This window comes from Danio aesculapii, chromosome 8, assembly GCF_903798145.1.
Source record: "Danio aesculapii chromosome 8, fDanAes4.1, whole genome shotgun sequence".
In the NCBI taxonomy this organism is placed as follows: domain Eukaryota; kingdom Metazoa; phylum Chordata; class Actinopteri; order Cypriniformes; family Danionidae; genus Danio; species Danio aesculapii.
Window position 1 is genome coordinate 28,352,173 of NC_079442.1, and position 15,343 is coordinate 28,367,515.

Sequence of the window (15,343 nt, forward strand, 5' to 3'; positions counted from 1 at the left end):
AAATTCAGCTCATGTGTGAGTTGCAGACTGTCCTGAACACATTTACAGAGGTTGTTGATTAAAAAGTAATGCTGTCAAGTTAATATTCAGTTACTTGAGTGACCGTTTTGCTTCATTAGACCTCATTATGTATCATCAGGATACGTATTGTTGTTGTTTGCCTGTATTATAATCACTCTAAAAGTGCCGGTAGCCATTGACTTGCATTTAATGACTTTAGTTTTTGGGTGAACTGTCGCTTTAAGACTCAAAGTTGAGGCATATTTTCTTCTAACTTGTAATACTAGATGAACAAAGGCTGCAGGCAAAAGGCTGGTCAAATGAACAGAACAGAGAACACAAAGAAAACTGTGTCTGTGATTCTCAGGCCAGGTCAAATTTAAAACAAATGGGAAAGTTTATGGGTGTTCCAGGCCCCGAAGTTTGCCACTCTGTGACAGATTTATGATTTAGACCATTTACTAACATAACAATGAGTGCTTAAAGTTATAGGTCCGCCTGCAGCTCCATACACTGCCAACAAATGACCACTGTTTATACGACATCTTATAATTGTTTCTCAAAAAAAGCTAAAGTTTTTACAACAGTATGTTTTTGAAAGAATATCTGTTTCATTTTTATTTCTATTTAACATTTGTTTTAATATTTTAATAATAAAAATAACAATACTAATAATGCACTTTATTTGTAATGCACTTTTCTTTAAACCAATGCGCAAAAAAGAAGATGCGACACAAAAAATGATTTTTAAAAAGTAGAAAATACAAAAACAGTACAAAATAAGCCGTCAATTAAAAGCAAGCTTAAATAAATGTGTCTCAAACTATTTTTTTAAGTGATCCAAAGTTGGTGCATTTCAGATATAATAGGAAGACCATTCCATAATTTGGGGGCTCTGAATGAGAAATCTCTTTCTCCCATAGTCTTTAGTTGACATAAAGGCTGATTGACTAACAGAGAGCCAGAAGAGCGGAGTAAGAAGAGTTTTAAAAGAGTTTTCCTCCATCTTAAATAATTAATTAGATGTTCTACCATTTTACAGTCACAAATTGTGTAATAAAAATATTTTGGCACTTTTTAGATTATGTAAATATATGAAAAACGTTTCTTACATACATTTAATCTATCATCTTTATGGGAAAAAAACACCAAAATATTAGGTTTTCCAATAAAAACTGCAATACAAGTAACCTGTAAACATGTCATGGACTGATGGACAAAGCACAGAGATTAAATATAGTCAAGTAAAAGTACAGATCCTGTGATAAATTTACTCTATTAAAATAAAATGACTCAGTTTAACCTCAAACGTTCATCATATTCAAAATATATTAAACATTATTTATTGATTATTCTAGTCAGTCCTTATCAATAAGAAATATTACTGCAGACATTTAATAAGCTTATTGTACACTATCAAAATAAGTCAAATACTTTAAAATATCAACTACAGAAACGTTTAAATGTGCAAATAAGTGAACACACACACAAACAAATCCTATATTTTTATTATTATCATCGTATTTTACGAATTATGTGTATGTATACCTTGTATTTCTCACATTGTGGGGACCAAATGTTCCCACAAGTATAGCAATACCAGTAAAACATGTTGACCTTGTAAGGACATTTCTTTAGTCCATATGAGGAATAACAATTCAAAAATCACACAGAATGAATTATTTTGAAAATGTAAAAATGTAGATTGTTTTCCGTGAAGGTTGAGTTTAGGGTTAGGGTTGGGCTAGTGGGATAGATTAAACACTTTATGCAGTATAAAAACAAATTATGTCTATGAGAACTCCCCATAAAGATAGCTATGTGTGTCTATAATCTGAAAGCTGTATAAAGAAACCTTCCATTTATGTATTATTTATTTTCATAGGACAATATTTGGCTGAGATACAACTATTTAACTTTTTGATCTAAATATTAAGAAAATCACCATTAAAGCTGTGCAGATTAAACTATAGCAATGCATACATTACTAATCAAAAATAGGGTTTTGATAGGAAATTGACTAAATATTTTCAGAGAACATGATCTTTACTCAATACACTAATGATTTTTGGTATAAACAAAAAAAATCTATCATTTTGAACCACATGTGTGACCCATATGATTTTACAAAAGCTAAAAATATCCCAGACTGGTTTTGTGGTCTAGGGTCACAAAATGCAGTTGCGCGTAAAGTAGAATGTACGGATTTGTTTTTACACAGTTAAAGATGCTTATTAGTGGCCACCTATTTCAGTGGCCTCTCAGTGGCAGATCTTTACCTCTTTTTCTTTGGCTCTGAGTCTGTGTTCTGCATCTCTCAGATGTCTTGCTGGGCTGTTATCTGTTCTCAGGAGCTGGTCCAATACTGAAACTTCTTCATGTGTTTCTGTGCTACTGTTCCACCACTCATGGTTGCTTCCTTTAAGTGTGTGAAAAAGAGAGAGAGAGGCACACAGATAAAGACACATATGAAGCTACATGAAATGAAATGAAAGATCTGCACAGATGTGAGGTGAACCTGTGAGCTCCTGTAGATTTTCTCTCAGGGTGAGGTTTTCCTCCTGCAGCTCTGAGATGCAGGAATGAAGCTCTACTCGCTCCTGCTCAAGAGACTCGCTCTGTTTCCTCAGCATCTCCTCCTGGCCCACAGAACGCTGCACAATAAAACATTTACACAACAATAAATGAAACATATCAGTGCATACATCCCAGCAGGCGCCTTGATGCCAATATGAAATCAAAAAACATGGCAAGAACACGAATCTATTTGATCGTCAAAACAACATCAAATTGACATTTAATATTGCCTTTAAAAAAATCAATCACAGGACTGCCCTCTAATTGATTTTCGATATGTTTTTGACACCGATATTAGCTCAGTGTTAGACATCATGGTAGTTTACATGCACTATAGGGACACTGAATTCAGTGTAAAGTTGTCATTTGGAATTGAAGATTTAAGATTAATTAAAATTTTACATCAAATGGATGTCAAATAGACATCAAATCGTTAGGCTAAGCATTTTTGACTTTTTTTTACGTCAATGTCTAAATGCTATTTTGATTTTTTTTACATGAAGGTGTCTGTTGAGATACTTTAATACCCAAAGTTTTATGTTAACGAAAAGATATACATCACAAAGTATACCATGATGCATTCTTGGATTTTCTGATAGGCTGTGATGAAAGCAAGTTGACCACATTCTGGCTTGTGGTGTGTCTGCTTCTTTGATGTGCTTTTTGCCACTCAAGACTGTCATCATTGTTTGCTACAGTGGTTTTGCTGTACCTCTAAGTGGCCCTGCAGCTGTAGCATCTGATCAGTGCTCTCATCTTGTCTCTTCTTCATCTGACTGGAGCTCTCTCTCAGCTCCTCACACAGCCTTTGCCAGTGCTGAGACTCTGACTGTGATGTCTGCAGCGCCCCCTGGAGGAGAGGATGAAACAGTGGGAATCACAATGGGATTACAGCTAGGTCTCTTATTAGGGAGGCGTTTTGTGTCATATATTTTAGGTTTCTGATAGAGGGGGTGTGATATATTGACAAGAAATTACATTTACTAAAAAATGATTAATTTGCTGTGTTTTTTGGCTTGTTATGGATAAATATTACACTAAAGACACCAGTAGGTGCAATCAAAATCGCACACTTCCCTGCTAAATAGTATGTAATGACCAACTTCTGCTGAATGCATATTTGATGGCCACTTTACTATCATATGAGGCCACAGGAGAGAGTGTATGAATAGAAGTGAAGTAATGCAACGGATGCAGGAAGGTCATGTGATGGCGCATGTGGTACATATTCCATTCAGCGGTCACAAAATAAGTTAAGATTCAAATGTAGTATGTATTAAGGCAGTACTTAATTTCAGACAAATTATCTGTCTTCAGTGATTCACTGAATAATTCAGGTGATTTGTTCAAAATGCCTAATTCATAGAAAAACATGACAGTGAATGACTGCAACTGCATAATTTTTAATCCATTTGCAGGTATTCATTTAGCAGATGCTTTTTCCAAAGTGACTTACAAGGCAGGAAAAGAAGCACTTCAAATCACCAGAGAGTAGCAGCATATAGATGCTATGATAAGTCTCACTAACTAAATATAACAGTCTATTTTTTATGCATATGGAGAGAGAGATGTCCTACAGGTATTTTTTGTGACAGCTAAAATTCTGTACACTCTTAGAAAAACAGGTACACAACGGTACAAAAAAGTTTCTTAAGGAACAGTTTTGTATCTTTGTAAAATTTTTACTTTATATGGTACAGAAAAGACCTCTTATGATACTGTTCTGTATGTTTTATGGAACAATTGAAATTAAGGTACACAATTGTTCTCATAAAAAAGGTACATAAGTGTTGAACAACTCCTTCTTTATAACAATATCTATGAAATAAATATTACTGGAAAGGCATGGTGATTTTATGAATAATTTCCATATTAAAACATGAATCCTCATTTAAAAGCATATGTTTAAGGAAACTCATAAACAATCATTATTAACTTCTGTATACAACTGGTAAAACATAAAATTATAGGTTTTGTAAACTAAACATTTAAGACATTTTTAATAAACATTTGGTAGGTATTTTGTTTTGATGAATACATTTTCATTATTGATATCCGCAACTTTTGGCGTTTGCTTTCCTCTACACATGTGAGCTGACAAAAATGCTGCATATGCAAAGTGTTCATGCAGACATTTTAGTATTGTAAAACTAATCAGACATTGTGCATATCTCCATACAATAATTTTCCATAATTCTATTTCTATTTTAAAATTAAGTAAATTAAATGAACTTTTAAGTGCTTACAAAGGTATTGTGTCAAAACTGTCAATTCTGTTCCATAAAAAGGTAGTGCCCCAGTGACAAGAGTTTGTACCTTCTTTGATACCATTTTTTGTACCATTTGTACCATTTTTTCTGAGAGTGTACAGTATTTATATTCTGTATAGTATGCCTATAAGACATATTACATTCTGTGTGTTGACCAGCATAAGTTGCATTGCTTCACATTTATTTCATAAATCTTCTGCCTTGACCTTAATATCATAGAAAGTTTTTATTGTGTTGACCTTTTTTTCACTTATGAGTGGATGCAGCCATTGGAAACGTATTGGCTCCAGTTTTCTGGTCTCATTCACTTCCACTGATTTGTAGCCCTGAAAACTGCTCCATTGTGCTGCTTTTCCTGTTTTGTTATTTAATGTATAATCATAAACTCTTTTGTATGTTGAGGAAGTAAATTTACCTTTTTCTGCTGTTTGATATTCCTAGTTATTTCCCCAATAGGCAAATTAATCGGAAGTCCTAAAACAATTGCTGAGTTTACTTCCACGTTGCAGAATAAGATGAATACAGAATTTGCTACATGTTGCCTATTGCTTTATTTAAATTCAGACAATTCTTCAGCAATAAATTGATTTTTGCCAAAGATATAGTAGGTAAAGATGTGATTTTGGATGAAGCTACTATAAATAGTTTATTGAGAGGGGTCTGGATGCAGACCGGGTGCAGTTGCATGCAATGCTTTAAATGCGCATACCTAACACTACCAATCACGGTAACATCAGTAGCTCCACTGACTGCATTGTGTCTGACATTGCAAGTCTGAGATATGCAGTCTCAGCTTGCAAATCTAAGTCTGCATCCAGATACTAATGGGATCACTGGCTCTCTTGGTTTGTTCAAAACTGATTAATTCTGGAACAAAACACAACAGTGAATCGCATATATGTCCATAGATTTGAAGCTATTTTGTTGATGACACAGGAAATACACAGCTAATATTGTTTCTAACTCAACAATACCTTCTTATTTGCTGGTGTGAAATTACGCAACTAAATCATATCTGATAGATATAAAAAACAAAACCCTATATAGAGATGTGTGTTATTGTTTGTTTTGCGTTCATGGCTTGAATTAAAGTGTCATTCTAACTTTATTTTAATTCTTTTGGTTTCTCAAGATGTGTTTTTCTTCTATTTTAGCAAAGTGAGCGATACATTCAATAATGTCTTCTTGAACAATGTTAAAACCACAATTACATTTAGCCTTTTAGTAGATGCTTTGTCCAAAGCGACTTACAATTGAGGCATTCAGCGATTCAACAAGAATAAGCAATACACAAGAAATGCTAGTTATACAAAGTAATTTGTTTGTGCTTAGAGAATTTAGCACTAGAGTAAGAGAATAAGAGCGTTTTTTGGGGGTTTGTTTGTTTAGATACAGAGCATCACGGTGGCGCAGTGGGTAAAACGATCACCTCACAGCAAAAAGGTCGCTGGTTTGAGCCCCGGCTGGGTCAGTTGGCATTTCTGTGTGGAGTTTGCATGTTCCCCCGGGTTCCCCCACAGTCTAAAGACGTGCGCTATAGATGAATTGAATTAGGTAAATTGGTTGTACTGTATGTGTGTGAATGCAAGAGCCTATGGATGTCTTCCCAGTTTGGGGTTGCGGCTGGAAGGGCATTGGCTGCGTTAAAACATATGCTGAATAAGTTGGCGGTTCATTCCACTGTGTGACCCCCCCTGATAAATAAAGGGACTAAGCTGAAAAGAAAAGGAATGAACGAATGTTTAGAGACGGGGGGGGGAGAGAACAAGTGTTTTCTACAGTACATGTGGTCTTGGGTTTTGTTCACCAGGGTCATGGTGCTCTCGGAAGAGGTGGGTTTTTAATTGTCGTTGAAAGAATACAAGTGAATCTGTAGTCTTTGTGGGAATGGAAATATCATTCCACCAGCGTGGAAATATTGAATGAAAGAGGGTTTTGGTAAGTGGAAAACTTATGGCCTCTTTGCTATGGTACCAATTATGATGTTATTGTTTATCATTGTTAAAACATTTTGACCTCTGCAATTGGCTGCTCCTGGAGGTACTCCGACCTGCTCTGAGCTTCCGCCTTCTCATTCTCTGGCCTTATAAATAGCCTTCAGAGCCTTTTTGTTCATACTCCTCCCTCTGTTTTCCATCTTCAGCACTATCCTTTTCACTCCATCCTGAGGAAGCCTTCTGAAAAAAGATAAATTGCACCTCTGTTGCTAGTTTTTGAAGGACCTGAATTTTTTTACAACCAGCTTTTTTCCATTCTTACAAAACAAATTTCTCAAATGCATAAAATATTATAATCAACTTTAATTGTCATTCTGACTTTGAAGTGCTTTGATGGTAAAAGATCAAAGAAGTAATTATATTAGTTTTGAATGCATTTAACGCATTGTTATTCTCACAGCAATGCGTATTTGAGCTGTTGCCAGAAATGCAGCGTTGCTGTTGTTTACCTTGAATGCAAACCTGCAGGTTGAGCCTCAAGAGCTTTGATCTTACTCTTCAACACGTCCTCATCACAGCGGTGTCTGTGGGAGGAAAAAGGAAATGTGTGTGTGCACTATAGTGAGACAACCACTGAACAAGAATTTTCGATACATGCAGAGTTTCTGTACATACTGCATCCTGTGTCATAACTGCCATCCTCAGATTTTGTTAAAAGCAAAATATAAATGATCTTACAATTCTTATTCTTTGCTACATAGCAAAGACTATGGAATACTTAAAGGGACTTTGTAATTAAACTCTCTTGAGAGATTTAAGTGTGCTCCCTGTGTTCAATATGGAACAATGTAACAGTTTAGGTGTGGGTGGAGTTGATAGCGTCCCCTGCAATGCAAACACACTTCTCTCTGTGCACCCTACACTCTCTCCATTTCTATTGTGAAAAAGAAAAAAAAATCTATTTTTTCTGAACAAGCACATAAGGAGCCGGAATGCCTGTCAACACACATGACCATCCCCCAAACGCTCTCTACATACTGAATCTGATCAAACCAGGAAAACACGTCCACTGCTGGGGACAGCATTGTGCAGAACGACAAACATTGCATGAGTAATTGAAAACTGACGAATAATAGCTCAATGTATTAGATTATTGCTATTCGACTATAGGCAGGTCTTTGTGTGAAAGATGATGCTGCTGGGCCTTCAGCAGGAAGTAGTTTTTAATAATATACCTTCCAGAGGAGCTCTGTAGGCTGCAGTAAATGTAACGGCACTCTTCTGGAGGTTGTGAAAGCTTCTTTTTAAGAGCTTCTTCTCTTTGTAAGGCCTCCTGCATGGAGATGTCAGATTTCATAATATCAGTTACTTATTTCAAAGTAAGTCAGAAGAGTTGTTTTTAAATATGAATGCTAATGGCTATTGTTTGCTATACCTCCAAGTAGTAGTCGTCAACTGTGTTAACGTCCTGAGAAAAAACAAACATCAAACATCTTAATTGTTGCATTAATTAATAAAATAGTGTGCCCGTATGTAAACCTTTTTTTTTGACAAGGTATCTGAAATTAACAAATTTTTAATAAGCCAGCATATTCTTACCGCTTCTTTGACAGTAACAAATCCAGACCTGAAAGAAGAGAGTGCATAATACAGTATTAATATTAATATTTATAAAGCTGATGCAATATGGGTGTGAATTTAAGATTTTGACATATTAAACCCCAAGGGCAGACTGTCTGTAAAACTTTGGAGCAGAAAATCCAGTAAAAGCAATATAAAGTAACTCACTCAGGCTGAATGCTGGCCATCTGTAATGTCTTCTGGTTGTTTGAGAGCTGCAAGTAATGTCTTTAAGGAGAACGGTAAACTACAAAATTATATTATTAATATACTAATATAATAAATATGGCATGTACTAGCCACACATTACAAACACTTTCGAATGGGGGTTTGTTTGTGCAAAACACGTTTGGTTGTTGAAAACAGGTTTTGTTAGAATCAATAGAATTGGATGCAAGCATCTTCTTTAAATAGTTAAAGCAATGTTATGGCCTGATTGTGGTCATTGGTTTAAATTCCACTAACCTCGCTCCTTTTTCACTTTTCCCCCGAAGCTGAACAGAACTGAGGCTCGGAATTTCCCATACATCTGATTTCAGCTCATTTTCCTCATTCTTTGAAGATGTGGAGACCTTAGAATTTAGACATTTGATTTCAGTGTTAATATGAGGATGCAACATGCTTCCTTTTCAGTTACACTTTTGATTGACCCTTTTAGACATTCTGTTGACTTCTGTTAGCTTTGATCATTAGAGTATTATTAGACCGTTAGGGCTAGGAGAATAAATTGGGCATGTGTGTGCAAAGATAGCAGATAATAGACTGTCTCTTGGGAGACCATTTAAATGAAGTGTCAGCAAATAATAAATAACAGTCCTACTAATGTCTACTAGTTGATAGAATGTCTCAGACAGGACCATCAAAATAAATCATCACATTTACTTGAATTTACAGCTCAAAATGAGTAGGTATTATATAGAGAGTCACATCAGGCACTGTCTTAAAAAATTGATTCCTGTTTAAATAGTCACTGATAAATAGTCTGTGTAACTCTTTCTATTCAACAAAAGGTTCTTGCAACACAATCTCACAGTAATTCGTAACTTTTTGATTTAGTGGCTAATTCGTATGAATTTGTATGATCTAATTCGTACAATTTACTACGATTTTCTTATCCCCCGGTTGGGTTTAGGGGTGGGGTTAGGTGCCCCAGCCTCCTTTTTAAAATCGTACAAATTTATACGACTGAACTCATACGAATTAGCCACTAAACTGACAAACATAAAAATACTTACGTTTTCTCGTGAGATCAGGCTGGTTCTTTATAGTGGAAAATGTTCTTTGAACTATTCAATTGTTAAAACTGACTAAAAACAACAAGAGTGCAGGGTTGTTTCAGCCCAAAATGCTTGTAAATATGGACCACCCAACGCTGGGTTACATTTTTTAAAATAAATTTAAAACCTAAATTTAACCCAATGGTGGGTTTGTCCATATAACCAAATTTGGCCATTTTTAAGAGTGTAAGAACGATTCTATAAAGTATAAAGTTTGTTGTAGAACCAAATGTGGAACCTAGAAAATCTGAGCGTAACTACAAATCTGTTCAGCGATCAGTAACAGAACAATAGTAACTCGTACCTGCTTTGCCAAGGTTATGCCATCTCTCTGGAGCTTTACATTTTGACTTGTTATCAAGGGCGTCTGATTGCGTTAAGGTGTGCGTCATATGCTGTGTTGCATGCAGGGTTTCCATTGGGTATCTGCGCCTGGCACTGGAGATAACAGTAAGTATTGCCATGGTCCACAGGTCTTCTTTAAAGAACTCAGACTGTCTTTTGCGATGCAGTTCATTTTTCATCTGCCTGGTGTCCAGATCTCTGGTGGGACTGCGACATGAATGTTGTGTTATTCCGATGGCTGATTTCTCTGTGCTTTATGGCACGTTGCTCCACTTTATACTCGTAATTTGCAGTTGGTGACCTTTTGTTTTCAGGACCAACTTCCATTTTTTCTGGCTTAGAGCAAGCTGAAAAAAGTGTGATATTTTAAGGCAGGCACTGGAATGTCACCTTATGATGTAAATGGATGCTTCTTGCAGTGGCAGTTTCCTGTAATTGAAAACAACATACTTTAAATCCATCCTTAAGTGGTATTATATCATTAGTCCTCTAAAACCATATCTACATAAAACATTTTGAATTCTAAATTCAAACATACTGTAAGATGAAGTACGGCCAGCCATTCACTTCTGTTGTCATATGTTTCAAAACTGGCTACAGCTACAATGTAACTGAACAAAAAGTTGGAACCATTCGGTTTAATGCAAACGTTTTCTTCAATATGCATGCAAATGTTTTATCATCACAGGAAAATGTGCTGTATGACAGTGATAGTTTGCAATGCTCAATGTACAGTGTTACAGCTATTTCAGACACTATTACTGAAAATCAAAACATACTTTTTTAATCAGCTTTTTCATTGTTTTAAGTAGCTCTTAAGTAATCTTTAATATAGTGCTTAAAATGTTAACAAGGGGAACCAAATACAGTGGAGCTCAATAACAAACATGCATTCAAACAGATATAACAAACACAGAAACCAACTTCAAGATTAACTATAACATTTAGCGTATTGTGTCTTTAATAGGAAAGTACCTGTTCTTAGAGGAGTCGCTGGAGTTGAAATAATTGTGAAAGCTGAGTCTGAACACTTTGAAGCTGACATGGCACTTGAAAACTAGTTCATTTCAACAAAGGGCGGTCTATTTCTTTTTGCCTTGCTTGCTTAAACAGGAAGTACGATGAACCTCACAACTTGTACAAGTTCCTCTATCTCAGCAGCCATGCGTATTGAACTGGTGCCACACACGGATGGGCCCTAAGATTAGCACTAAGGGGAGGTCATTAGCTGCAGCAATAGTGACGGGGAGGGACTGAGGGGAAAAAGACAACAGAAAATCAACATCAGTGCAATATCAAAAGCAAGATTTATAACATCAAGCCAAGTTCTACATGTGTAAAAACAATTGATTAAAAAAAATGAAGAAAATGAAACATTTAATACAGATAAAATAGGTGCAGAAACAGGATGATTGATTAAAAAGAGATTAATTAATTTGATAAATTCACTTGTGTTCTGTTGAACATTTTAATAATGTTACAATTCAGATTGCATATAAGAATCAAAATAAAACAATGTTTTTTATATGAAGACATATTGACATTCTGACATTATAATCTAAAAAAAAAGCCATAATAAAATATTAATAGGAAATTAAATACTCACGAGAACAAAAACAGAAAACATTAAAGCTGCAAGCAGCGATGAGAGGACCTCGCACACGGGCTCACCGCCGCCCGGTGGCCGTAGGACGAACAATAATAATTTAAGCCGATACATAAAAAAATCTGAGAAAATCACAGATTTATGCCATACTTGCTCCTGTCAGCAGGTGGCGCTATGACTGTGACTCAAGATTGGCATGTAGATGTCTTCAGTAGTGGAAACTCATCAACATGTGAAGTTTCAGCCTGATCGGACATTGTGTGATGAGTTATAAGCCAAACTACCTACTGTCAGCAGGTGGCGCTATGACTGTGACTCAATATTGGCATGTAGATGTCTTCAGGAGATGAGTCTTAACAACCATGTGAAGTTTCAGGCAGATCGGACATTGTTTGGCTGAGTTATAGGCAATTTTATTGTTGACAGCAGGTGGCGCTATAACTGTGACTCAATATTGGCATGTAGTTGTCTTCAGGAGTGGATTTTAATCAACCATGTGAATTTCAGGCAGATCTGACATTGTGTGGTTGAGTTATAGGAAATTTTGCCGTGCCAGCAGGTGGCGCTATGACTGTGACTCAATATTGATATGTAGATGTTTTCAGGAGAGGATTTTAATCAACCATGTGAAGTTTCAGGCAGATCGGATATTGTTTGGCTGAGTTATAGGCAATTTTATGTTTGCCAGCAGGTGGCGCTATAACTGTGACTCATATTGGCAGGTAGTTGTCTTCAGGAGAGCAATCTTATCAACCATGTGAAGTTTTAGGCAGATCGGATATTGTTTGGCTGAGTTATAGGCAATTTTAGTGTTGCCAGCAGGTGGCGCTATGACTGTGACTCAATATTGGCATGTAAATGTGTTCAGGAGAGCAATCTTACCAACAATGTGAAGTTTCAGGCAGATCGGATATTGTTTGGCTGAGTATAGGCAATTTTAAGTTTGCCAGCAGGTGGCCGCTATAACTGTATCGAGTTATTTGCATGTAACGTGTTTCAGGTCAGGACACTTATCAAATGTGTGAGTTTTGAGGCAGATCGGATCATGCATGCCTGAGTTATAACAACTTGATGTTTTGTGGCGAATCATCAAAGTTGCGAGTCCGCCACGGACACGCCCATCGACGAAAATCTAGGACCTTCACAATATATCATCGATAATGCTTTCAGGATGACACACACTCAAATTTGGTGCTGATATGATAAACATTTGGGGAGAAGTTTGTTACAGGGTAAAAATCATGTCATTTCCTGTAGCCAGCAGGTGGCGCTATAACTATATCGGGATATTGGCATGTAAACGGTTCAGGTCAGGACGGTTATCAAACGTGTGAATTTGAGGCAGATGGGATCATGCAGCCTGAGTTATAACAACTTGATGTTTGGTGGCGAATCGTCAAAATTTACGAGGCCGCCACGGACACGCCCATCGACCGAAAACTCTAAGCTTCGCAATTTAACATCGCCAAGGCCTTTAGATGACATAACCCAATTTTGGTGTCGATCGGACTGAAATCCCTAGGAGGAGTTCGTTAAAGTACAACACCTGGAAATGGCAAAATCGCCAGCTTTTCGCCGCAGGAAGCCATAAATATCCGACTTTCCTGTGGTTTGAGATATCGCTCCCTGAGACTTTTTGTAGGTCTTGGCATGTTTGAGGTGTGTGCCAATTTCGTGCGGGGGGCGTGATTCGTGGCTCGGGGGCTTGTCCGTATGAATTTTCTAGGTGGCGCTGTCGAGTCATTTTGCCACGCCCACTTCCGAAGCCTATAACAAACGTAAATTTTCGCCACTTCTGGGTGTGGCAAATTTTGTGAGTTTTTCGGGCATGTTTAGACCCTCAAAATCGCGATTCATTCGGAGAAGAATAATAAGAATAATAATAATAATAACTATAATAATTAAAGCTGCAAGCGCGATGATAGGGACCTCGCACACGGGCTCACCGTCGCCCGGCGGCCGTAGGACGACAGAGAACCGCGAACAATAATAATTTATTCCGATACATAAAAAAATCTGAGAAAATCACAGATTTATGCCAAACTTGCTCCGTCAGCAGGTGGCGCTCTGACTGTGACTCAATATTTTCATGTAGATGTTTCAGGAGAGGATTTTAATCACCCATGTGAATTTTCAGGCAGATCGGACATTGTTTGGCTGAGTTATAGGCATTTTACTGTTGCCAGCAGGTGGCGCTATGACTGTGACTCAATATTGGCATGTAGATGTCTTCAGGAGAGCAATCTTATCAAACCATGTGAATTTCTCAGGCAGATCGATATTGTTTGGCTGAGTTATATGCAATTTTAGTGTTGCCAGCAGGTGCGCTATAACTGTATCGAGTTATTGGCATGTAACATGTTCAGGTCAGGACACTTATCAATGTGTGAGTTTTTGAGGCAGATCGGATCATGCATTGCCTGAGTTATAACACTTGATGTTTCATGGCGAATCTCAAAGTTTGCGAGTCCGCCATGGACACGCCCATCGACGAAAACTCTAGACCTTCACAATATATCATCGATACTGCTTTCAGATGACAACACTCAAATTTGGTGCTGATATCATGAAATTGTCGGAGCAGTTTGTTTCACTGGTAAATCATGTCATTTCCTGTAGCCAGCAGGTGGCGCTATAACTGTATCGGGATATTGGCATGAAACGTGTTCAGGTCAGGACGGTTATCAAACGTGTGAATTTTGAGGCAGATCGGATCATGCATGCCTGAGTTATAACGACTTGATGTTTCGTGGCGAGTCGTCAAAATTTACGAGGCCGCCACGGACACGCCCATCGACGAAAACTCTAAAGCTTCGCAATTTAACATCGCCAAGGCCTTTAGATGACATAACCCAATTTGGTGTCGATCTGATGAAATCCCTAGGAGGAGTTCGTTAAAGTACAACGCCTGGAAATGGCAAAATCGCCACTTTTTTCGGCCGCAGGAAGCCATAAATATCCGACTTCCTGTTGGGTTTGAGATATCGCTTCCTTGAGACTTTTTTGTAGGTCTTGGCATGTTTGAGGTGTGTGCCAATTTTCGTGCATGTGCGTGATTCGTGGCTCGGGGGCTTGTCCGTATCAATTTTCTAGGTGGCGCTGTCGAGTCCATTTTGCCACGCCCACTTCCGAAAGCCTATAACAAACGTAAATTTTCGCCACTTCTGGGCGTGTTGTCAATTTTCGTGAGTTTTCGGGCATGTTTAGACCCTCAAAATCGCGATTGATTCGGGAGAAGAATAATAATAATAATAATAATAATAATAATAATAATAATAATAATAATATAATAATAAACGGAGCATTCCAATAGGGCCTTGCACCGTTTGGTGCTCGGTCCCTAAATATGCCAGCGCAGGATTTATTGCTTTTATGGGAAAATCTTGCTGGCTCCCTGTCAGAGTTCCTACAAAATAAATAAATAAACATTCTTTTTTTTCTGTGTCAACCTATTGAAATGTATTCAGTGGAGTGATTCAGACATTTATTACTATCATTAAACGTTTAAAAATGTAAATATAACCAACGTGAAAGACTAAACGTTCTTGTTAATGCTTCATGGATAATGTCGCCATCTGCTGGCTCTCCGTCGCCAACGCGTGCAATTTTGGGTAGAAGCCGCCATGTTTGGAGAATGCGCTAACCGTTGTTATGATTATTTTTACTGAGAGAAAGCGTAAGATGTCATTTTTTACACTTGACGATAAGGAG

The 15,343-nt window shown here is 37.2% G+C and overlaps 1 protein-coding gene across 1 annotated transcript; it reads right to left on the minus strand.

Annotated features, from left to right (window-relative positions):
• Positions 1 to 486: 486 nt before the first annotated feature.
• Positions 487 to 11,076, minus strand: LOC130234057 (zygote defective protein 12-like). The gene is given in 19 exon segments (XM_056464333.1): positions 487 to 513; positions 2,280 to 2,419; positions 2,519 to 2,654; positions 3,290 to 3,427; positions 6,864 to 6,926; positions 6,928 to 7,021; positions 7,294 to 7,365; positions 8,018 to 8,049; positions 8,051 to 8,074; positions 8,076 to 8,117; positions 8,220 to 8,252; positions 8,384 to 8,411; positions 8,573 to 8,622; positions 8,625 to 8,651; positions 8,866 to 8,976; positions 9,986 to 10,052; positions 10,054 to 10,244; positions 10,246 to 10,455; positions 11,002 to 11,076. Coding segments are annotated over 18 exon segments (1,383 nt in total). The 5' UTR covers positions 10,354 to 10,455; positions 11,002 to 11,076.
• Positions 11,077 to 15,343: the final 4,267 nt, after the last annotated feature.